General features: G+C 35.7%; 1 protein-coding gene across 3 annotated transcripts in view; it reads left to right on the top strand.

The window, feature by feature from the left end:
- BTRC (beta-transducin repeat containing E3 ubiquitin protein ligase) overlaps window positions 1-24,096 on the top strand; it is a 160,148-nt gene that overhangs the window by 20,121 nt on the left and 115,931 nt on the right. For all 3 annotated transcript variants that reach the window (XM_070945289.1, XM_070945291.1, XM_070945290.1), the window contains one exon: window positions 16,688-16,795. In XM_070945289.1, the coding sequence (XP_070801390.1) occupies window positions 16,688-16,795 (108 nt within the window). The remainder of the gene's footprint in view (window positions 1-16,687; window positions 16,796-24,096) is intronic.

The following is a 24,096-nucleotide window of genomic DNA, read 5'->3' as shown; positions in this document are numbered from 1 at the left end:
CTAGTGCTATATTACTTTGGTGATTATTAAAGGCCAAGCTTTAGATGTTTCGGCACTCTGGCTCTGGCAATTGCTGTCAGCATCTTAAAACATATCTAGTATAACAATTCTCCCCAAAGAATCCTGTTTTAAACTTTGCATGTGTGACACATGCATGCTTGTGATAGTAATTTTTGTGGGAAAATGCAGTAGAGATGAAAAGGAATTAGGAATTATGTCATTGTTATTGAAAAACTAAAACAATGAAGATAAACTACATACCATGTTTGTAGTTAGAGTAATGAACATTGTGCTGAAATAAATCTCTCTTTGGAGTTCTGATAAAGCAAACTGATTTGAAAAATCCAATAAATTAAGCAGGAGGATATAAAATAAACTTTTAAAAGAAAGGGTAGAGTTTTGAGTGTTTCAGTGATCTTTCACATTTTTTTATATGTGGCTCTAGAATCAGGAAGATAGACTGAAGGATCCATTTAGTTAATATGTAAATCTGATGGAATGTTGTGAAGAATTGCCAAGGGAATATTAGGTTCTCTCTTTCAAAAATAGAACCTAGGAGTAATAAAATTTAAATGAAGTATGTATACCTTACCTTAAAAGAGAGACAAACCTTCAAATTGAGCTCACTTCCTCATGAGCACATGGATGCGTCCCTGCTATTTTCTTTGTAACAATACAGGAAGTAGTTTACCACTACATATCTCTGGGACATTTTCTCAGCATCCTAGTCTAGCATACAGCCTTGGAGTTCCCTAGTCAAGAATTAACCAAGCTTGATCATGTTTAACTTTCTTAACCAGGTGCTGCCACCTGCTGAGCCATAGTGCACCTAATCATTAAATAACTTCTAATACTTATATGTTATAGTACAGAAGAAACAAATTTATTAGTCAATATGTTTTTATTCTATAACTAGGATAGAGTAGCTACGTTAATCATGTAATAAATTAGTCATCTTATTTCTTTTCAAGACTATTTTTATGTAGGATCAGAAAAAATTGCTTAAAACATGGAATATGAATTTGCCTGTTTAAATTAATCAGGTTAAATAAATCACAGTTGAAGTCTTTATATTTCCTGACTTTATGGTCACATTACTTGCCTAAGTTACATTTTTATAAGAGTGTCACTGAGTTTACTCATTCACCATTATAAACTGTTCCATTTCAATTCTTGAATTTAATATGAATACAAATAACTTGATGAAAATTTAAATGTATTCACTTTTCTTTTAAATATATATTGCACATAGTTATTTTTGTGAAAATAAATTTGTTGATACTCCAATGCTTAACAGAATCTTTAATGCATGATTTATAGCTGAATGTGTATTTTTCATATTCTTATCAAAGTCTTTACCCACTGAGTGAATAATGACAGTAACTTATGCACCTTTACCTGTATTAAATGCAGTATTTCTGGGGAGTTATTTTTATAGCTGGAGAAAAAGCAATACCCCAAGGATTCTACATAGTCCACATATTGATCCAAAATAAATGAGTAAATAAGGTGGAAATTATTTGCAGTATTTTATTTGCAATGGGGATAGTTTTCCTCTTCTTTCAGGTATTTTTCAGCAATGACTACAAATTTTTTCAAATATTTCTTTTCCTTGTGTTTTTAAAATAAATATGCTGCCTTTTCTTGTAAACCTGTTCTTTGTCCCCTTTTTTCAATTGGCTTTGTTTTTTAAATTATTATGTGGCAAAGTGTAATTAGGAGAATTGAATTATGATATGAAGAAAATATTATTAAAAAGAAAATGTTATTAAAAAGTAACATTGTAGCAAATCCTTTAGCTTGACAAAGCCTTTAGCAAAATCTTGGTTTATGTGCAAACTGTTTTCCAAATTGTCTCTTTCACTGGCAGTAGTGTTTTCCCTTTGCATTACTTTCTATCGATCTGGTGTCTGATTTATACATTAAATATAAGTACCTTAGTAAAAGTGATCTTAAACTAATTTATATTATAAATAAAAATGAAACAAAATGGATTTCTGCAAAGCTGGTCAGTCAGTGAAATAGTAATAAAGCTGACATTTTATTTAAAAATAACTGACTAGATTTGAATAATTTTAGCCACCTAAAGTCAGAATAACTGTTGAGCAGAAACTATGAGGGATCAGTCGTGTTTCCCCGAAAATAAGACCCAACCAGAAAATAAGTCCTAGCATGAATTTTCAGGATGCTCGTAATATAAACCCTACCCACCAAAATAAGCCCCAGTTAAAATTGTCAGCCAAATAGATGCATTTAGTACCGTATTTTCCCCCCAAATAAGACCTAACCAGAAAATAAGCCCTAATGCATCTTTTGGAACAAAAATTAATATAAGATAAGGTCTTATTTTTGGGGGAAAAAGGTATTACTACCCTTAGTACGCTTTTACAGAGTGTAGTATACTAAAATGAAGAATAGTTGTGACTGGTGAACAAATTTGCCCTTTCGGTTTATGAGCACAAGTTTTGGAGAGAAACAGATGTCCATGCTCCTTTTTAAGATATTAATCTCGACTTTTTCCTTCCATTGGATGCCTTGTCCATTGACCAATAACATTACACCCTCAGCATACTGATACCATTTTTTTAAATAGTAAGTATCGATTGGGGAAAATATTATGGTTTTTAATAGTTTAAAAGATGCTTGCTTTTTTCTTTGCCCAGTCATTTAAAAACCTGATTGTTGAATTATGAAACGATAGGTTTCATTCAGACATGAAAGTAAGCAATGAAATTCAATTATAGTTCATTGCAATAACAAAGATTGTACCTTTATGGAAAGGGAAATAATAAACATGTTAAATTGATTTCTATGAGGTTGGAGAATGTAAGTAATCAGTTCTAAACAAAGGTTTTCTATTGAGCCATGATTTAGTTTATTTACTAATTGCAAATGTTTAATGCTGCTATGTTCTAATGTTTCTCTACAGTAAAACAAAATACAACATTATAATAATATAGTCATCAAAATCACCAAAAAATAAATTAATGCAATCCAGCAATTATAAAGTATAGGACTGTAAATTATCAGAAAAAAACCACCATGCATTTAAATTTAGAGCCTTGGTAGTACAGTGGTTTAAAGCACCCTGTTATTAAGACCAGCTGCCTGCAATTACTGCAGGTTCGAATCTCGCCAGGCTCAAGGTTGACTCAGCCTTCCATCCTTTCTAAGGTAGGTAAATTGAGGACCCAGTTATGGGGGCAATAAACTGACTTTGTATAAATATACAAAAGGATGAAGGCTATTGCTTAGCACATTGTAAGCTGCCCTGAGTTTCCGGAGAAGGGCGGCATATAAATCAAAATTAAAAAAAAATACCTCTAAAGAATTACTCCTCTTGGAAAAGCCATATATTAGATATTTCTTCAATATTAAATATGTGGTTGCAAATATGTGGAGGGATTTTTTTTGTAGGAAAACTCACACAAATCATTTTGAAGGCATCAGCTTGCCTTCAAATAATCTCTTACTGCACTTTTTGAAACTTGACGTCTCCTAACAAGCACTTTTTCCCTTGGATGGGCTGAAAATATTAAAAAAAGGGAAAAAAAGGGGAAAAAAGGCAAAAAAGAAAGAGAAGAGGGAGAGGGGCACAGGGAAAGTGTATAAAAAAGGAAACAAAGCAAAAGAAATATAGAAATATCTTCTCTCTTCAGAAAGACAAATAAAAATATTTTCAATAACTCAACATTGTTTCTAACATTTCTGTCAAAAATCTCTTCATCCCATATCTCCTGTTTTATCTATAATAAATAATAAAGCCTTTCAATCTTAATCAGCAAAAGTCCATTAAGAGATTCCAGAGTGGAATATATATATATTTCAGCCCTTTATACTATTTATTAAATTGATATGCCACCTCTTTTGCCCAGAAATGGCTATACTTTACACAATATCTTGTCATTTTGTCCAAAGAAAGAAAATATTTCACACCTCATCTTATACCTTTAAATAAATCTTTAAATCATTCAGATAAAAAATCCATTAAGAGCTACTAAAACAATAAATTAAAAATATTAATTTTTTAATCCCTTCAAATGATGTCCCACAAATTCATTTCTTCTCATCTCCTCTCAATTTTAATATAATTTATCACTTTCTCTAAAAATACAGTGAAACAGTCTACTTCCTATATTTGTCTATAAACAAATCTTTAATATGTCATCATTCAGTCCTAGTCAAGAAAACCCATTAAAATCTATTTTAAAAAGATCATATATAGTTTAACCTTGATTGAATAAGCCAACTTTGTAAACCTTCATTTTAAAGGTCTTAATTATTTATTTTAGGTAATGGTGGAAAAGCTGATAGCTTCTCTCTTTTCCTTTTCTCATGAAATAATATAATACATTTCTTTTGTAAATCCAAGGTAAAAAAATAATCCAGGTCACTTTTCTGAGTTAAAATCCACATATCCAAGTCACTCTTCTGGTTTATTATTTGTTTACCTTGGTAGATTTCATTTGTAGATCCTGTATAACATTTTTGTCAACATCATTCTTGTATCATGCCATTTTTAAAACCATACCCAAAACAGCCTGATTCTCAGTTATATCAGCGATAGCTGTGGTATTTCTTCCATTTTTATGTATAAAAAAAAGTCTAAAGGAAATGTGACCAACCTTTGGCCCATGGGCCACATGAAGTCCTGGACAGCTAATAATGCAGCTCCGCAAGATCATAGACTTTTACAATTATTGTGATTTTAGTGATATTTATATACATTAACTATTTTATATATTTTATATGTGGCCCAAGACAATTCTTCTTCACTCAGTGTAGCCCAGGCAAGCCAAAAGGTTGGATAGCCATTGTATTAAGGGTACTTTTTGGATACATTGTGGCCAAATATCTTTAAATTCTTCCAGAATTAAAATATTTTTCTTTATTCTGGGGAAGTGAGAATTCTCCTTTAATACAATCTTTTAAGTCTTTATGGCTGCCTCTAGTAACTAGCCTTCAAAATCTCATCAACCTTTGCTCTCATCTAAAACATTTTCCCAGGAAGAGATTTTTTACTCAAATCTTCATATATACTGAGCAGGAAATATTCTTATTACTTTTCAAAAACCTTGTTTCTAGTCAATCTGGCCCCATAGTCCATTTAAAAGCTTTCCAGAATCAACATTCTAGTCACCCTTTCACTGTTTATTTCTAAGTAACATTTTTCTTTTTAAGTTTTAAACTTACATAAATCTTCTTTTGCTGCAGGTTGGAAGAATATCACCCATTGTAATAAAACTTGTCCTTTTGGAGGTTCTTAATGTCCAAAAAGCAGGTTACATTTGCAGTTTCCAATAAAAGTGATGAAGAGGGTTATTGGACTAACTCGGTATCATTTTGAAAGGCTCTGAACTCTGTAGCTTGGGTAAAGCTGTCTCTCCCAACTCCCAGAGCTCTAAAATCCTCTGGAGACCGCTCATCACAGGGAGCATCTGTAAGAAGCACTTTGAGCAATCCCGTCTCCTTTATCTGGGAGGAATTTAGGGAGCCAGCTCCTTCACCTGCTCCACTGTCCACCAGGATTGTCAGCTCCACTAAAAGTGAAGCCATCTTAGTTTGCTATTGCTTCCCTGGGAAGTGTCTCGTACAGTTTCCAATAATGTTTAATCTGTTCACTGATACATGATTGCCCATCCTTTTCATCATTTATTCCTTCCTCCTATTCAAAACCCTCTTTATTTATTCCACTCTTACCCACTGGTTGAGCAGTTGCTTTCACCCATTGCCTGCCCTTGCTGCCATTCTCTCCATGTTTTGATTTTAATTACTCCCATCTACCGGTATATCTCCTTCTGTCTTTGTATGCATGGGTGTGCTCAGTCTTTTTCAATCCTCTTCTTTGGATCACAGTCTGGGGTGCAAAGAGAACAAAGATGGGCTTCCAGCTTCTCTTCCAGTTGTGGCTTCTCAGATCACCATGGTTCTCTGGAAGATACTCTCCTTTTCCACATCTCTGCCATCTTTGCTGCCCGACTTTTCCCACATGGCATAATTCAATGGTCTCTGATATTATCACTCCAGCTAGCAGATCAATTTTGTATCACCATTTGTTTCCTATATTATTCTGTCCTTTCCCCCTTCAGCTAAGATTGCATCACTCTCTCTCACACTTAGTGTTTGAAAGGATTTTTAATAGCCTTCAATTCCTAAATACTGGTTCTTACTCTGGCTAAAACAGTTTCCTTTCCCGTAGTGCCACCTTAATGTCGCCTATAAGCGCCTTGGTGATAGGTTTTTCAGTGTAAACACTTTTATACTTTTTTCAAGGAAAAAAAGAGGCAGTTCTCATTTTGTGACTGCTATGTTTAATGTTCACAGTTATGACAGCAGTGAAAAAGTAACCTTATGACCACTCCTTACATTTATGACTTTCAGGTCTGTAAAGCAAAGAAAAGCTGAAGTAAGACCATAAGCACGGTTGCAGTTTCACTTAGTGACAGTTTAACTTAACAACTGAGTTGCTAATCCTACTTGTGGTAGCTAAATGAGCTACCTGTACACACTTTCCACAGGTCACCAAATCCGCATATTGCACTTGGAGGATTTTTGCACTTATTAAAGACAGTAAAACTGGCAGTTTTGAGTAGATGCATCCTATTGAATGAATGTGTTCGTTGCATATTCCATGCACAGCGTGGTAGTATGTCACATTTTTAAAATACCTGTTTAGACAGATATTTCCATAGAAGTCTCCAATTATACAGTAACTAGAGTAAAAATTATGTAGTTTTTTTTAAGAATGTGATATATACAATGTTGCTTTTTTATATCTCTTTGCAATATTTTATCCGGTAGATATATTGTCATTTTATTTAGCAAATGTGGAACTAAGGGATTGTAATTTGGTTGAGACAATCTGGTAGGGCTAGAGTTTAGTTGTTTTTAATTAGATATTGTGAGTGCTCACTGACTGTAAAAATAACTACAATTTTATACTATCAGTTAAACAAGTATTATCGGAGGGATTAGTAAATGTAGTTGTAGTGAGTCAACTGAAAACTGGATAAAATGCACAATATATTTTGTGGTATTTCCATAAAAGTTTATAACCACTTATCCTCCCTTCTCTTTTTTTTAAAAAGATATAATATTTCATAAGTAATGGGCAAAATTTCATATGAAGCATACTTGTAAAAGGCCCTACCCCTACCCCTGTTAGAAGGTAGGAAGAAACATGCTTGGCAACAGTAACAGGGTTGGAAGGGTCCTTGGAGGTCATCTAGTCCAACCCCCTGCTCACACAGGAGACCTATACTAGGGATTCCAACCACCGAACTGCCGACCTTTCTGATCAACAAGCTCAGTATCTTAGCCACTGAGCCACCTAGTCATGCTTATTGGGCCTGTGCAAATTATTCAGTGAAGTATTTCTCAAAGCAGCTATTTACAGACTAAGCCCTTCTGCTTCAAGGGCCTTTTGAAATCTTTAGGGTGCATATGCGCATGCCTGGAAAATACTTCCACAGGGATAATTAGTTTAATCGGGGGGAAAACACAGAACTAGAAAAAATGTCTAGTTGAATTTCCTATCATTTCAGGCTAAAGGCTTCTTCTTCTTTTTTTTTTTTTTTAAAAAAAAAACATTTTAGGCTTGTTTTTTTTTTAAAAAAAAACACCAAATGCTGAGAATGATAATTCTCTATGAGGCCTTAAGGGTAGTATCTATTCCCTTTATCTCACATTTGTTGTGTGTCCACCCCCCCCCCCCGCTCCCCGCAGCTCTTGGATTTAGCCTGCAAGATTCTTTGGTGGGAGCCTTCTCTTGTTTTTGCATATGAATTATTTAATTGATAGTGTTTAAAAAGTAAAATATCCAGAATTCGATAAGAGAAATTTCATAAGTTGTTATCACTTGGGCTGCTTAATATCTATGTGAAACATTGGAAAAATTTGTTTGTGGTTTTATATAGCTGATGATGCACAGCTTTATTTTAGCTTCCATTGGAATTCCAGTGAGGGAGAGGATCCCTTAACAAGTGCTTGAAAATTGCTTTAGATGAAATGATTGGAAATAATTGAAGTTGAATTCAAATAAGGGGTGGGGGAAGGAGTGCCTTTTAAGAACAGCATTTACCTTGACAATTGATTCTGGGAGTTAAAGATATATCCTCAAAAATGTATGCCAAAGATTTCTGGATTGGATTAGTTAGATAATGCACGATATTTAAAGTTTGTTCCTAAATTTCACTAGTTATAGAATGTATTAAGAAAAATTATGTGGAGAAAAGATGTAAAATCTGTGTTATTCAGTACTGCACTGTTTTTACACTTGGAAGCCCTGAATATTCTAGCATTTATGGAAGGAGCGGATTTTTTCCAAATATTATGGCCATATTATGGCTTTGCTGTGAAATTCCTTATTGTCATTCAAGTGTGAATGGAATGGTGTGCTTGCAACAAAGTAACTGTTCTCAATCTGTGTTTGAATTTATGGAATCTATCATACAGCAGTAGTCTACTAAGGCATGATTCAAAACCCACTGCTGAATTTATTTTTATGCTACTTTATTTTCCATGCAGGGATTAAGGGATTTGTCAATCCTATTGGTTTCGAGACTCTGGATGGATTCTAAAGCATGCTGTGTGTACAAGAAATAACTGCAAAGAAATAGTTAAATAATGCCTTGGAATAAGGAAGTTTGGGTCCAATTTTTTGACTCCAGTGTTGGCTTGCTGGGTGACCTCCAGAAAAGCAATTAACCTTTGTCCTTCTATAAAGGCAAAAGCAGTTATAACAACAATACAGGCACCCTGTTGTTACCACAGAGACCAGTATAGAATAAAAAGGAATTCTTTGTATGAACACTAGGTAGGACTACTTATTTTTCCTGTGTCAATTTAGCAGTGTTTATTTGAGCCCTTTCTGGATTTCTTCCCTTTTCATTTTCAAATTAAAATACAATATTTCACATTATTATGGTTATTTTTAACCATAACAAGAGTTAAAATCTTTAAAAAGAGAGGAGACTGCATTGGATTATATAAACTTTATGGCGAATAGAAAGAGTTTGGGGACAATTATTATAACCTAATTGGTTATAATAACCTATAGGGAAAAAGGAAAAGGTGTGTCTTCTTAATTCTTATTTCCTATTTGGCAGTTTCCTATTTGGCAATTTAATGTGTGCTTGTTAATTAGTTTAATTCAGAATGTATTGGCTTTTTATTCTGCAAAAGAAAAAAAAATTCCCCTTCTGCATTCATATATTATGCACTTGATTGCAAGTTTCACTACCAAAAGATCCTCTAGTCTGTTTGTCATGTATAATGTTTCCGTTGAGAATGGCATAATCTCTAAACATCTTAAATTAGAACAGTGTAGGCTATGAAATGCTTTTTGTTAGATGTTACATTTGTGTCTTCTCTCTGCCTTTGGAAAATGAGTTAAGCAGAGTCACCTTTTCATCCCAATCCTTGGAATTATTTATGATTGTATCTACCTTTAGTGATCCTCACTGACTGCCAGTTTTCAAGGTTTTGCTGTTGACTTTTAAAGCCCTAAATGGCTTGAAGCATATGTTTTTGTTGGAGTGCCGAGTTGATTATAGTGGTGATCATGGGCAGTGCCTGGAGGCAGCAGTCTGAGTGAGGAGCTTAAAATTAACTGCTTTGGGAGGTATATTAAACATGGTGTCCAATCAGACTATATATTTGCTAAGAAATTTTGCTCCATCTGATGCTTTTGTGAGGATTTTGTATTGTAACATTGTAACTTTATTATAGTTCAGACTCGTATGATGTAAATTGATTGTGATTATTAAATGAGAATGTTTACAAATGCAATAAAATCTTATTTTATATTTTAATAGCTGGCTTCATTTTATTTATATTAACTGCTTCAGTTATCAAGTTGAATGGAAAGTAAAGACTTTTCCTTTTCCTTTTCCTTTTCCTTTTCCTTTTCCCTTTCCCTTTCCCTTTCCCTTTCCCTTTCCCTTTCCCTTTCCCTTTCCTTCCCTTCTTTCATACATACACATATACATATATACAGTTTTAGGAGCTCTACTGATCAGATATATGATTTTTTTAGCTATTCCTTGAAGGAATCAGATTATTTAGCAACAAAGTTGCTTAAAAAGTGAGAATTTTTGAACTAAAGTCTTTGTTTTCCTCCAAAAATAAAGATGGGAATGGGAGCATCAAAACTTAGTAAGATAAACTCAGCTTCTTGCAAAACAGCCCATTAATATATATATTAGGTATATTTTCCTCAGATTTCATAGATAAAGTGATTCATTGCTTTTGTTTCTCTGTTATATTGTATTTAAATAGCAAACTTAGTTAACATTTATACTTATTGTATTGTTACTTGTGCTTGTATCTATTCAGTAGTTTTTTCCTTACTTATTCTGAAGTTGTTTTATTCAGCATGGTAAATTCTCTAGAATTAAGCACATTTATGGTTCTAATCCTAAATACACATTAGGAAGTGTATTTAGAATTGGAACCATAAATGTGTTTAATTATCTTTCAAATGAGCTGAAGCTGTAGCTTTTATCATCCTCACAACCATATGTTTGGTTGGGAAAATTGGGAACCTATGTGAAGGTCTGTATATGGAAGATGTCTAAATGATATTTTGAGACATCTAGCACATAACAAATGGGAAAATCTAAAAGATTATTACTGATTTATTAAAATGAAGTGACAGCTTATCCCATAATGCAAAGATTTTAAAAGAGACAAGGTTAGAATATAGTAAATATTCTAGAATATAGTAAAATAGGAGTGTGAGTAGACTTCTTGCTAAGGAAAATACACCCATTGGCATAAGGTCAGATGCTCTCAAGCACTTTGAAAGGCTTCTGGTTGGAGTTCTTTGGTGCTACAGGTAATCCTTGATTGGTCACTTATGAAGGACCCAAAATGAGTGTAATGTAATGGACTTCTGGTCATCATAAAATGTGATGCCACACCTTCCCATGGCCATGCAACCAGTAGTAGAATTCCATATTAAATTCTAAGTGTTTTTATTAGCATTGAAATTCCTAAATAGCTTAGACCCTGCCTACCTGAAGGAACCTCTTCCCCTCTAAGTTGTGAATCTAAAGCTCTCATAGCTTTCTAAGGATTTTTTTGCAGATGGTGTCCTGAATGGTGGCGGCCTACTTGGAATCAGCTAGAGCAGGGAGGTCAAACTAGCAACCTGTGGACCGGATGCATCACACGCAGGCCACACCCCAGCTCCACTAAGGGAAAAAAGTCACGATACGTCACATCATGTCATGTGATGCAATCAAGTCTGACACCTGTGAGCTAGAGCAAGGCTTTTCTTGGGACTTTTCCTCCTTTCTAATTCCCCTTAGAAATGTGGATTACTTCATCTCTGGCTTGTTTTAATAATTCTTGTTTGAAGAAGAATTTAAACATTTATTTCTACATTCAAGACTTCTACCTATTTATTATTTTATAATTGTACAGTATCTGGATTTTCTGTAGTTTGTTGTTTTTTGCATATGATATAGAATACAAAAGCTATATAAAATGTATTAGGAAGCTTTAAGGCACTTTAGTGTTTCTTAGGATTTTATTTACGATGTCAAAATTATTTGTTAGATTCCATAGACTGGTTTCTGGGAGCATGTTCCAGGCAAATGTGATAGATCGGTAGTTGTTCAAAGGAATCTAGATTACCCACATTACATTGCACTAATTTAGAGTTAGCAATAGTAGGCTATTGATGAAAAATGTATTACAGCATGAACTTTGGTAATCTAGAGGCCACTTCATTAGTTTAATTATTATCTTCCCAGCCAAAACCACTTAAAGTGGAAATAAGGATATAGAAAGAAACTGTTAGAGAACATAGGTTTTTAGGATAAATTTGGAGGAACTAAAGTGGGGATTAGTCTGAGAGGTAATTGTTTAGATAACTAACGTGGAGAAAAGGCACTGTGGTATGAATAAGAAATGTTCAGGCATCTGAAGGAGATTTAACAGTAAAGAGGCCAGGCACAGGACAAATACAAAAATAAAGAAATTGGTGTAGAATTTGGAAATGGAAAAAAATGCCAGTATTTAGAATTAAGGAAGGACCTTATGTGGTCAGAATATGTATGTGATTTTGATAACAGAATGCTGGAGAAGGGTGAATGAATGCAAAGGAAGATTAGAGAGTAAAATGTGCAGGGCATGGACCAATCTTTTTGTAAAAAATGTTTGCAGAATGAACTAAATATTGTAGAGGGAAAAGCATCATTTTCTGACTGATTCATCAAGGGCAGAGGGAACAGAGAAATCAAGGAGAAAACCAGAGATTTGTGCCGGTTAAGCTGTTTGGAGGAAATAGGTAGCAAGATAGAATGAAGTGCACAGATATTGGAAAGAAATGTGAGATGTTTGGAATTGAGTAGACAGAGCACCAAGGAGCACTTAAGTTAAATATCAGAATACATTTGGAGAAGTAGATTAGATAGATGGAAAAAGTTATAGGATAAAAAATGACATGCTATATAGGTCCTTAGAACTAAAGCCAAAGGGATTTCAGCAAAGAGGGAAAACAAGAAGAAGAGGTTTATTAAGGAAGGAGAAAACTTGCAGCAGTCATTGGAATTTATGTCCATTCTAAGGTACATGGAGATCAATCTCGGGGGGAATTCTGATGCTCATGAGATAAAACTATGGATTGAAATGTTCCAGAGGCAAAGAATTTTTTTTAAATGGAAAAAAAAACAACCCAGCTTCTATTCAGGTCTACTATTCAGAATAAATTGCTAGGAAGAAGACTGCTTTATATTAGTGTTTTGGTACCCAGTTGTCTATCTGGGAGGGTCCAGCAGACTGGATAGAGCTGTCACAGACATGAAATCTACTCAGCATTGAGTTGAGATCAGGGGTGTCAAACTCACATCATCACTACTGCTTCATGTGACATATCAGGATTTTTTCCCTCTTCACTAAGCCGGGTGTGGGTGTGACCATCACGTGATGCATCTGGCCCATGGGCTGGGAGTTTGACAGCCCTAGTCTAGAGCAATGGTCACCAACTGGTGGTCTGTGGACCACTGGTGGTCCACGAGAAAATTTTGGTAGTCTGCAGAAAAATTGTTTGCATTTTTTATATTGCACTAAATCAGGGGTCCTCAAACTACGGCCCCTGGGACAGATATATGCAATGAATGTTTGTGTTGCTGCAGAGAATCTCCCCCTTCGGGGTCTTTTTGTAGGGGTCAGAGGGGGGGAGAAATTCCGACTTGGGGTCTGCTTCAACCTCCTGGTGCGGGGCTTTGGGCGAAGGCTGGAGGGAAGTGCCACTGATGGCATAGAGCTGGAGGGCCTTGTTCCAGTGGGACTGCCTCATGGTCTGGAACTAGCTGACCATCTCAGCCAACTGAGCCTCCAGGCACCAATACCTGGCCTTGCACTCCTGCAGGTCTTTCCTCCTCTCCGTCAGATCCAATTTGAACTGAACCAGCTGTTTTGTCAACTCTTTCTCATGGTGGCTCCAACAACTGCTTTCTGTAGGGGGCCTAAGGAGCCTGGGTGGGGAGGCAAGGAGTGGTTGGGAGGGCAGGAGTGAGGAGAGGTCGACAATGTGTCCTTCAATGTGAGTGACATCGAGTGACACGCCCACGCATTCACATGACCACCTAGCCATGCCCACCCAGCCAGTCATTAGGCAGATCATATTAGTGGTCCCTGAGGTCTGAAAGGTTGGTAACCCTGGTCTAGAGTATAGGAGCTCATACAGGAGACCAAACTATAGTACTGAAGTGGCAAAGAAGTGAAGGAAAATGAGACTGGAGTAGTAATTAAAATATTTTTCTGACAACAATTTTATGTGTATAAATTCATTAGACATATTTTGCATTTTTGCATTAAAATTGGAACACTGATCTTTTGCTGAAAGTGAGATGATGAGTGGGATGAAAAAAAACCTAAGATTTTTTTTTTTTAATTTAAAAGAGGTTCTCAGTGTGGAACTATTTACAAAAAAGATGCTGCTTCCCAAAAGATGCTGAAATAAAGCCAGAGACAAAGGGTTATCAAGAGTACGCCTATAAGACAAATATCAAAGAAGATAGGGAGAAACAAGGAGATGCTTTTAGGGTGGGAGTGGCAATTTCAGATACAACTGAAAAATAACGAGATAGTGGACAACATAGTATTTAGAAAAAGGAAGATGGGTATAATCATGGAAATGGGGCTTGATAGATACTGTGACTTTTCAAAGCTACTTGCTGAAGACCCAAAAATAAAGAGGCTGATAATATTTTTTATTTCACTAACAAATTTAGTAGTCTGCACTTCATTTCATCAGATAAATAGAATGGTAAAATCTTATTTTTTTAAAAAAAATTAAAGTGGTTGATTGAAAAAGGTGCTACCAGACACTTGATTTTTTGGTATCAGATTAACATAGCTCCTACTTTTTAAAGAGTGATGATATTTCAAACAGACTTCTTCCATTCCTCATGAAAAATAATTGCATGCTAGAAATTACCTATTCTAGAGGCAGAGCAAATAGGATTTTTAGTTAGTTAAATTTGCACAAAACACCAAGCCAGATTTGCCTAAAACTCTGGTTTATTCATGATGCTGCACAATGACTTCATTTGATTGCTTTTGTAAATTGCTGTAGCTAAATTAATACAAAATTTATTAGGGCAAATAACTTTTGCTAAGGGATTTTTCATCCTTATGGGTGTTAAGAGCTGGGGTGGTGCAGTGGTTAAAAGGCAGTACTGCAGGGCTAACTCTCTGCTTACTCCATGAGTTCGATCCTGACGGGCTCAAGGTTGACTCAGCCTTCCATCCTTCCAAGATCATTAAAATAAGGACCCAGATTGTTGTGGGCAATATGGTGACTCTGTAAACCACTTAGAGAGGACCGTAAAGCACTGTGAAGTGGTTTATAAGTCTTAAGTGCTAGATGAATAGGAGGGGACTGAAATTGAGTTTAAATTTTGTAGTATATCTAGTTTGCTGAATAAACTAAATTTGTTTGAATTCACACTTGTGCTAATTATAAACATATTCTATAATTCATGGTAACTGTATGCATAGAACGGGTAGAGTTCAAAGCAGAAGATAATCAAATTATCGCATGCTGTGGTATACAAAACAGGTAACAGAACCATCTGTTAATTATGGCCAAGTAGTTAAGGTCAGTTTTTGTAACAATTCAGGTATGTAAAGGAGCATCATAGACATGGAAATGTCTAAGGTTGGTGTAATGTAATGGGTAGGTTCATCTTAAAGTTTATCAGGTGCTTTTATACTGGTAACTAGTTTAACCTAAATGTCAGGGTTCCGACCAGTGTCCTAACACAATTAAGAGTCTCAAGCCATCTGGCAATAAAACTCCAGTCAGCATTACCTAGGTGAAGCCAACTCTGACTTCACCCCCTTCATGCTTGCCTCTGACCCTGTTTCCCCCTCCCCCCAAAGTGTGTCACCCGGTCACATTCCCCAATTAGGTAATTTCACGGGTTGCAGAAGTCACTCTCTTCCAGGCATTGCTGGTATCCACGGAGATGGCCTTGACTTGCTCAGTCAGAATGCATCTTCTTATGACTGAAGAGTAAATTCCGAGGTGCAGCTGCGAGGTGCAATTTCCCATCCCCCTACCTATGGCAACTCAGGAGCAGGTCAGGGAAGTTTCACGAGTTGACACTAAGTATATTGTTATGAATGGAAGAAAAAACTTGTCTAGCCTTCACTTTTTTGAAAAAAAAAGGCAAGGTATTTGTATAAAATATAAACATTACCTTTTATCTCTGGTCTCAATTTTCAGCGTATTGATACAAATGTTAACTTTATTTATTGCTAATCTGTTTCAATCCTTGGGTAGAAATAGATGATAAATATTAACAATAGTTAAGGTATTGCCATGATGAAAACTAGTCATGATTAAGATGCACAGGGAAAGGTCCAGGTGAATTTCTATGAAGAAAAAATCGGTCAGTGAATTAGCTTGATTATACTTACGCTAGGTTTTATAATATTTGCTTTAATTAGTTGGTTAATGGGTTAAAAGAACAAGTAATTCAGCTCCACTAAAAGCATTGAATTGACTCTTTTGAATTAGAATACATTTGCAGACAAAATAGTATGAAATGTTAATGAGAAATTTAATTAGCCTTATTTGTGTGTGCAAGTAGTGTGGTATTTCCTACCTTGCCCTTCTTTCTGTTTTTCTCTAAGGGGAACATACAGGTCACTAATGTGTGGGTGTGTGGAAGCTTTTCCAGTTTCTTAACACTAACTTGTAATTTTGCTAAGAACTTAAATTACAGGCAGTCCTCAATTTATGACTGTTTAACTTTGATGGTTCAAATTTACGGCAGCCTTGGAAAAAGTGACTTATGGCCTATATTCACACTTAAAACCCCCCAAATGGCCATATGATTTTAATTTGGGTGTTTGATAACTGGCTTGCATCATGACCGGTTGCGGCCTCCTGCAGTCACGGGGTTGTGATTTGTTACCTTTTTTGCCAATTTCTAGCAAAAAGCACCCAATGGGGAAACTGGATTTCTTAATTACTATGGTGATTTACTTAACGTCCATCATTAAAAATTAGATCTGACTGACTTATGACTGCAACAACGTATGTCAGAAATTCCTGTCCCAATTGTGATCATATGTCAATGAGTAAACTGTACAGACATAAAAAAAAATATATTCTGTACCAACCTGTTTCATATAGTCCCATCTCATAGTTGTCCTTTCTCTGCAGTGTTCTATGCCCCGGTCTCTTTGGCTGGGCTGCTCCAGCCTGGCGGACAGCATGCCCTCACTGCGATGCCTGTATAACCCAGGGACTGGCACACTCACAACTTTTCAGGTACTTTCTCACTCTGTCTCTCTCTGGGTGTCTGAGGTTTGTGATCCTGTTTGTTTTCATAACTTCTTTCATCTTTATTATGATTGCTATTGCTAGTGCTTTTACAAGCATGTCATTCCAGTTGTTCATGTTGCAGAGATCCAGAGTTGGCCATTAACACAGAAAGATTGATGGTTCCGATAGAAATATTTTTGCTAAGATCTCACAAGAAGATACAGTGCTGATCCTTGCAAATTAGGTATAGTTGTGCTTAGAAAGATTGGCCTGGACAGGAAGCCATTTGATATTTAAATTAGAACCTAAATATGGTAAGAATTGGTACTTCATATTCAAGCTGTCTGATTTCTGGCTTGTGCTGTTATTCTTGCTTTCCTAGTGGTATACTGACAATGGAAGAAGGTAGACAGATAAGATTAATTGTCATAGATTCTGGAAGAATTTATTTCTCTGCCTTCTGTCTATCCCGTATTCCATTTACACCCCTACTTCACACAGAATCAAAGGTATATTTCTGGAGGGTGACTTTTGCCTTTTCTGAGATTGAAATTAAAACGTCTTTTAATTAAAAAATTAAAACTTTTTTTACTAAATTATACTATTCAAAAGATCAAGACTTTATTAAGTGATATTGTAATGAACAGACAAACATTGTAATTTACAAATTGATCTTTTGGATAATCCTCAATTTAGGATCACCATTGGGACTAGCAGTTGTTAAGTGAGATGTCACCTGACAGCTTCACTCAACAATCACAATCTCAGCAATTCCCCTTGCTGTTCTTAAGTGAGAATTGTGGATCATTATGTGGATGGAGTCCCAGATAAAGAACATAGGAGTGCCTCAGGGATAGGAGGTGGCCGTGGCAGGCTGCATGCAAGTTGGGGTGCTGTAGTGTGGTGAGAGCAGGGGAAAGCTTGGAAAATAAGCTAGGCCAACCCGAGAAGCCTCAGACCCAGTCTAGCCCAGCAGCAAGACTAAACACGTCATGCCTTGGGGAGTGCCAAATGCTTAGGAAGCGCCAGGTGCAGCACAAAGCAACCACGCTTCTCCCGTAAAGGGCCAATGCCTGGGAGGCCTCCACAGTGGCGTGTAAAGCAGTGTTTCTGAAGGAAATCCAAATGCCCTGGCAACTAAGTGCTTTGCAAGGAAATACCCTTTTCCAGCAAAACTCCCAACGGATAATACCTGAGTGCTTTCCTGCAAGAAAGGAAGAATCCTCAGGGAATCAAGCCACAGCCAAGAAAGAGTCAGCTGTTGAACTCTATTGCTCTTTTCTTAGCTGATGGTGACCTCTGACCATCAGCTAAGAAAAGAGCAATAGAGTGCAACAGCTGACTTGTTCTTGGCTTTGGCTTGACTTCCTGAGGATTAAAAGCACCAAGCAGATCTCCTGTGGAATCAAGAGATCACCTCTAGCAATCTTATTTAGTGGTTTCCATGCAAATTGCCTGGTTGCCAGGAATAAAAGTCCCAATTGGATAAGGAGTGAAAAATTGCAATGGAAGTGAAGAGGAGCATTTTAAGACACCGTGGCTGAGGGACTGCCTATCTTCCCCCTCACCCCCCTTACCCAGCTCCAGCCCCGCCCTGGAGTGTGGCAAAACGAGGTGTGGCTTGGTAGGTGTGGCATGGCTTGGTGGGCATGGCTTGGTGGGCATGGCAGGGGAAGGATACTGTAAAATCTCCATTCCCTCCCCAATCCAGGGGAGATTACTCCAAAATCCCCGTTTCCTCCCAATCAGCTGGGACTTGGGAGGCAGAGAATAGATGGGGGCGGGGCCAGTCAGAATTTTTACTACTGGTTCTCCGAACTACTCAAAATTTCCACTACCAGTTCTCCAGAACTGGTCAGAACCTGCTGAAACCCACCTCTGGTATACCTCATAAAAAGGGCATAGGTGGGTGGAGTTACACCGTGCCTGTGGGTGTAAGTGCAGAACTGCCAAGCACCACATTTTGATCATGGAATTGCTGCAATGGCCAAAACTTGAGGTACCAGTTGTGAGTCACATATCTCAGTGTGTTTGTAATTTCATCACTGAATGAATGGTGGTAAGCTTGGGAATACCTGTATTTGTGTTTAGCTGGAGTTGTGCAATACAGGTAGTCCTCAGCTTATGTCCACAATTGGAACCAGAGTTTCTATTGTTAAGTAAGGTTGCTGTTAAGTAAGTTGTGCCCGATTTTGCAACTTTTTTAGTTTGCCACGGCTGTTAAGCGAATCACTGCAGTTGTTAAATGAATCATGCTGTTGTTAATCAAATCTAGCTTCCCCAGATTGATTTTGCTTGTTGAAAGCTGACTGGAAGGTTGCAAATTGTAATCATATGACCCTGGGATTCTGCAGCTACTGTAAATACATGCTGGTTGCCAAGCTTCTGAATTTTGATCACACAATCATGCAGATGCTGTGGAGTTGCAAGTGCAGGGACCTGTTGTAAATTGCTTTTTTCAGTGCCGTTGTAACTTTCAAATGGTCACGAAATGAGTGGTTGTAGATTTGAGGAGTCCCTGTACTACATATAATGTGTATCAATAGGGAGTATTGATATGCATTACATATCAATTTATATGTTATATCCTTCTATTTTCTCATGTTGAAAGATATATGTATTCAGGTATGTATATGAAAGAGATTCTTCTTATAACTGTTCGTTATAAGAATCTGTTCACCCAAGAGACCCAAAATTGAAAAATCCAGAAGTAACTGAAGTTGTTTTTACATTTATTACAAAACAAGATTAAATAATTTGTGTCTAAAAAAAAGTAGGCAGTTTCCCACAAGATAGTCTGAATCTTCCCATAGACTTTAATTGATCTTGGGCATTTTCACTCCTCCTTAGTTTTTAATTAATAAGGCAAAATTACACTTTCCTTTCACAATCCTAGTTTTTGGTTTTAAAACCACTGAATTAAACATAAGGCTGTGCAATGAAATTATTATTTAGGAGAGTTATAAGCAAATACAAATGAAAGCGAAAAAATCTGAATGATTATATGTTGGCTTCCAAGAGAAATATGTGAGATATGATGTATCAGAACATTAAATAAATTTGTGGTAACAGAAATCTGTGCCATCAGTACCTGGGGAAACCTCGTGGAACAGCTGCTTCATCATGTTCCTGACATTCATGAATCATTGTGACAGTTAGTTGGGTAAATCCATAGATTGTGGCCAAGAACATATGATTTGATTTGATTTTAAATCTGGCTTTTTGCCTTGAGTGATGTGAAAATAATGCTGACACATCTTAGATCATTCCATGGGAGTTCCTGTAGTTGAGCTAGTATTCAGCACTGATAGACTTTAAGAAGTCTACTTATTTACTTGACTATCTAGCACAACTTTCAGAAATAGGGACATTAATAAGTCTCATGGAAAATTGATGTTATATATGGTAACTCTAGCAAGATTATTACCGGTATGTGCATAAAGATTTGGAACTACCTACAATGGAAGAATTGCTGTTTTACATTATCAAATTTGCAGAAAGGGCAAAATTGACTTGTTTGATTAGGGAAAAGACGTACATTTATTAGTGACTGAAAATCCTTTCTGGACTTTTTTCTGAAAATGAAAAAAATGAACTGGTGATTTATGGGATTGATGATTGGAAAGGATAAAATATAGAAAGAATCATGATGCAACCTTAAAGTGGGAGGATAGATGATAGATTGATTTGTAACTGCTGTAAAGATGATCAGAAGCCACTTCTTTATACTTTATTTTCTTTTCTGTTTCTTTATCTATTTATTTACCTTGAGGTAAGATGGGAGCGGGGCTATAAAATAAATAAATAAATAAATCTATTCACCATTTTCTTTGCTCTTTTTTCTTTTTCTTAAATTTGCATTGTTTTTCTATTACATAAAATTAATATCTATCAATAAAAATTAATTAAAGAAATAGGGACATTTTATCTTTTTTCAGTATGGAGAAATACAGGCTAGAATTTAATTATCTTCATATATTTCTGCCTTGATTTGTATAGATTGAATAAATCCAAGATGTTATTTGCTCCTGGATTCGAGTTTTAGAAAGTTGATTGGCAATTTGTGGCAGCATTAATTATTTGTAAATTGGTACCTCATTTTTATAAAGGATTTTTAAGGGATTAAATGATTTGGATGTTTTTAATTTCCATAAATTCCATAAGGAGAGCTAGATATTCATTGTACTAGAAGAGATAAAATATAAGCTGAAGAGCACTTGAGAAGCTTAAGGTTAAAAAATTTATGAAAATAAAGGATTAATAAAAGAGAATATATGTAGCCCATGGCTAAATTGTGAAGACCTTGGTGTTCTCTGAGCTTGGTTGTTTGCTTGTAGACATTTGATTAATTGACTAGGTAAACATCATTAGTGCTGGAAGGGTTTGTCCTCTGTTTATATACAATACCTTATCCTTTAGAGGGGTAGGTTTAATTCTCAATGAAAAAAATGAAATATATACTAGTGAGTATAGATAGGTATCATCTGTGTTGTGAGTATGTATGAAAATTGTAATTACAGGTTTGTGGTAATTCCATGTAAAGGAACCATGTGTGAATTTTGCAGAAAATGATGTGATTTAGGAGAAGATTCTTTATTTCACAAGTGTTTCATACAAAATAAGTATGTATGTAAGTATGCCTGCCTTAAATTAGTTAAAAGAAATGAGGGGAAAAAGCAAAAAGGAAATGAAACAAATATATGGACATTTCCAATACATCTTCAAACACTGTATATAGAAAGTTTATGCAAATATTTCAATGAAGGGTTACCATATTTCATTATAATGATCAATGCACATCTAAGTCTATAAGTATATCTAATATAACTATAACTTTTTTGTTTTATTATTTGTTACATTTTTGTTGCTCTGTGTAATGTTGCTTGCTCGATATGTTATGTGTATGCAACAAAAGTGACAGAGATATCTTAACTCTCTTGTATTAGGAAGTTTACCAGTTGTTGTAATAGAAGGCCAGCGCCCACTTAATTTTCTAATTTTTCTGAGCACTGGATTCAAGGATAGTTACAAAATACTAATGAAGATTCTAAAGAAGGTAACAGATTTTGGGAATGCAAGGACTAGGGTTAAACAGAAGATTTTGTAGTTTGGTTCCTGGAGTAAGTAAGATATCTTCCTTAAAATTTTGGTTGAATTGAGCTTGCCATTTAAATAATGCAAATACTTAAGTTATTGTTATTATCATTATTATTTATTAAATTTATTTACTGACTATTTCACGGTGAGATGATTGGGTGGCTTACATTAGAATAACATTAAAGGTAAGTCATAAATGATGGCAGGTTGACAGAAATTATATCTGTTCAAAGTCTTATTTTTTTGCATAACTGGATGAGAACACTTTATATTTAACTTTATTTAGCTTAAAATATTAACAGATGCTAATGGCGTTTACCTGCTTTTTGGACCCTTTTGCAGTTAATCTGTGGTTCAAACCAGTTTTCTTAAGATTTTGAACAAGATGGAAAAGTGATACCCTCCAAGCAAATAGCAATCCCTGAGTATTTCAGACACATAGAAGTTAAATTTGCAAAATTCTTTTTTGATTTGATAGCCTCCAATTGCCAGTTTTTAGAAAAAAATACAATTGTACTTAGCAGGGCAGGAATGAATTGCATTTGCTAGAAATGCCTGAGATGGAGTTTTGTTCTCTTGGCTTATTTTGAATGTGGATTGAAATAAATTTTAGAGATGAATTAAAATTACTTATTCCGACCCTCTAGTCATACCCATCTTTGCCTTGGTCTCTTAAAAATAAGATTTTTTTCAATAATTCAGCATAGTTACTCTCAGAGATTAAGCTTTTCTTTTAATACGTTCTAAGTACATGGAGTGTATCAGTAGACTTTTCTCATGTTATAGAAGTTGCAACATCTAGGGCTGCTTAATCCCTGCTGATTGTAAAGTTATTTACATCATTGCCCATAATGCTTTATTGGATCGTTGTATTTTTAGCACATTGTTTACTATTTGTTCTCCTGGAGAGCGCCTAATTTTTTCTTCTCCAGTGAACTTGCTCAAGCAATAAGCATTCAAGCAATAATTCTGTCCCTTTCTTTTTTTTTCTTGTTATATATTTACTACAAAAAAAATCACTGTTACTAATGAAACAAGTCATGTTCTGGCATGTAACTAGTTTAGCATCTGCAATAAAAGTGATGTCTTTTGATAAAAAAGGTAAAGTTTTCTATTAATACAAGATGTTTCTTGCATATAATTGGAAGTTTCCTGAATATAATTGGAATATCCCCTGAACCAAATATCCATCAAGGTAGTAAAAAGATGGCCTTTATTTGTCTGAAGTCTATATACCTTGTCCATTCTGATTTGCTGTAGCAGCACTGTTAAAAATCTACAAGTTATTTGTGCTGAGATTATTACACTAGGCTCTGATTTCAAGTGCTAGCAATCTATGGCCATGGCTTCAGCCCCCCAACTGAATGTACTTGTCCCCATTTATGAATGTACTTAGATGGCTCCCAACTGTTTACAAGACAGCAGAGGTGAGATCTTTGATTGACAAGTTAGAAATGCATTCGATCATTCCCTCTGCCAGTCTCTGGTTCATGCTGTTAAAAATGTCAGCCTCTCCAAGTTTGAATGGCAGCCTGAGGGCCTCCAAAGCTTTTTGTTTTCTGAGATGGAAACACAAATTGGATGTGTGCCTGAGTGCACCATCCTAGGCTGTAATTTCATCTTTTAGCTAAGAACCACAAGGTACATGAACAAAGCACCCTGTAAACAATAATACTGGAGAAAAAAATAAACAAGGTCGTGTTCCTTGTACGTTGATCCACCAGTGTCCTGACCTCTATCACATTGAACATCTCCTCTCTGATTGCTGCTCCCTCTGGCATTTCAATGAGAAGGAGAGGCTGACATAGGGGATTTATCAAGATTTAAAGTTGCAGTGGCATTGCACATTTCTTGTATTGGCTATGAAATATTGAACCACCATACTTCTGACATTCAGTTTTAAACATTGGCCTTAAAAATTACATATATTTAAGTTCTTTGAGACCTCTCTTTTCTTCTCATTATCAACTCCCAAAGGACCTAAATGTAGTGACGGATAGTACTGAAAATAAATAAGCATTTGATATTCATATTTACATGCATCGGTTGTGGATAAAGCTTAGCTTTCCAATATATTAGCTATCCATTGAAGCTGACTATGCATTTTGCTATGTAGTAGAATGAGTGAGCATATTATCTGAGGGAATATGCAGTTGAAGTGCATATGTTGTAGAGACAATCATACAAAGGGAAAAGCTTGTACCATGCAG

The sequence above is a fragment of the Pituophis catenifer genome, unplaced genomic scaffold (genome assembly GCF_029215685.1).
Source record: "Pituophis catenifer annectens isolate HBS135680 unplaced genomic scaffold, rPitCat1.0.hap2 SCAF_6, whole genome shotgun sequence".
Classification (NCBI taxonomy): Eukaryota; Metazoa; Chordata; class Lepidosauria; order Squamata; family Colubridae; genus Pituophis; species Pituophis catenifer.
Note: the sequence above shows the minus strand (reverse complement) of the source record. Positions and strands in the feature narration are given on the sequence as shown.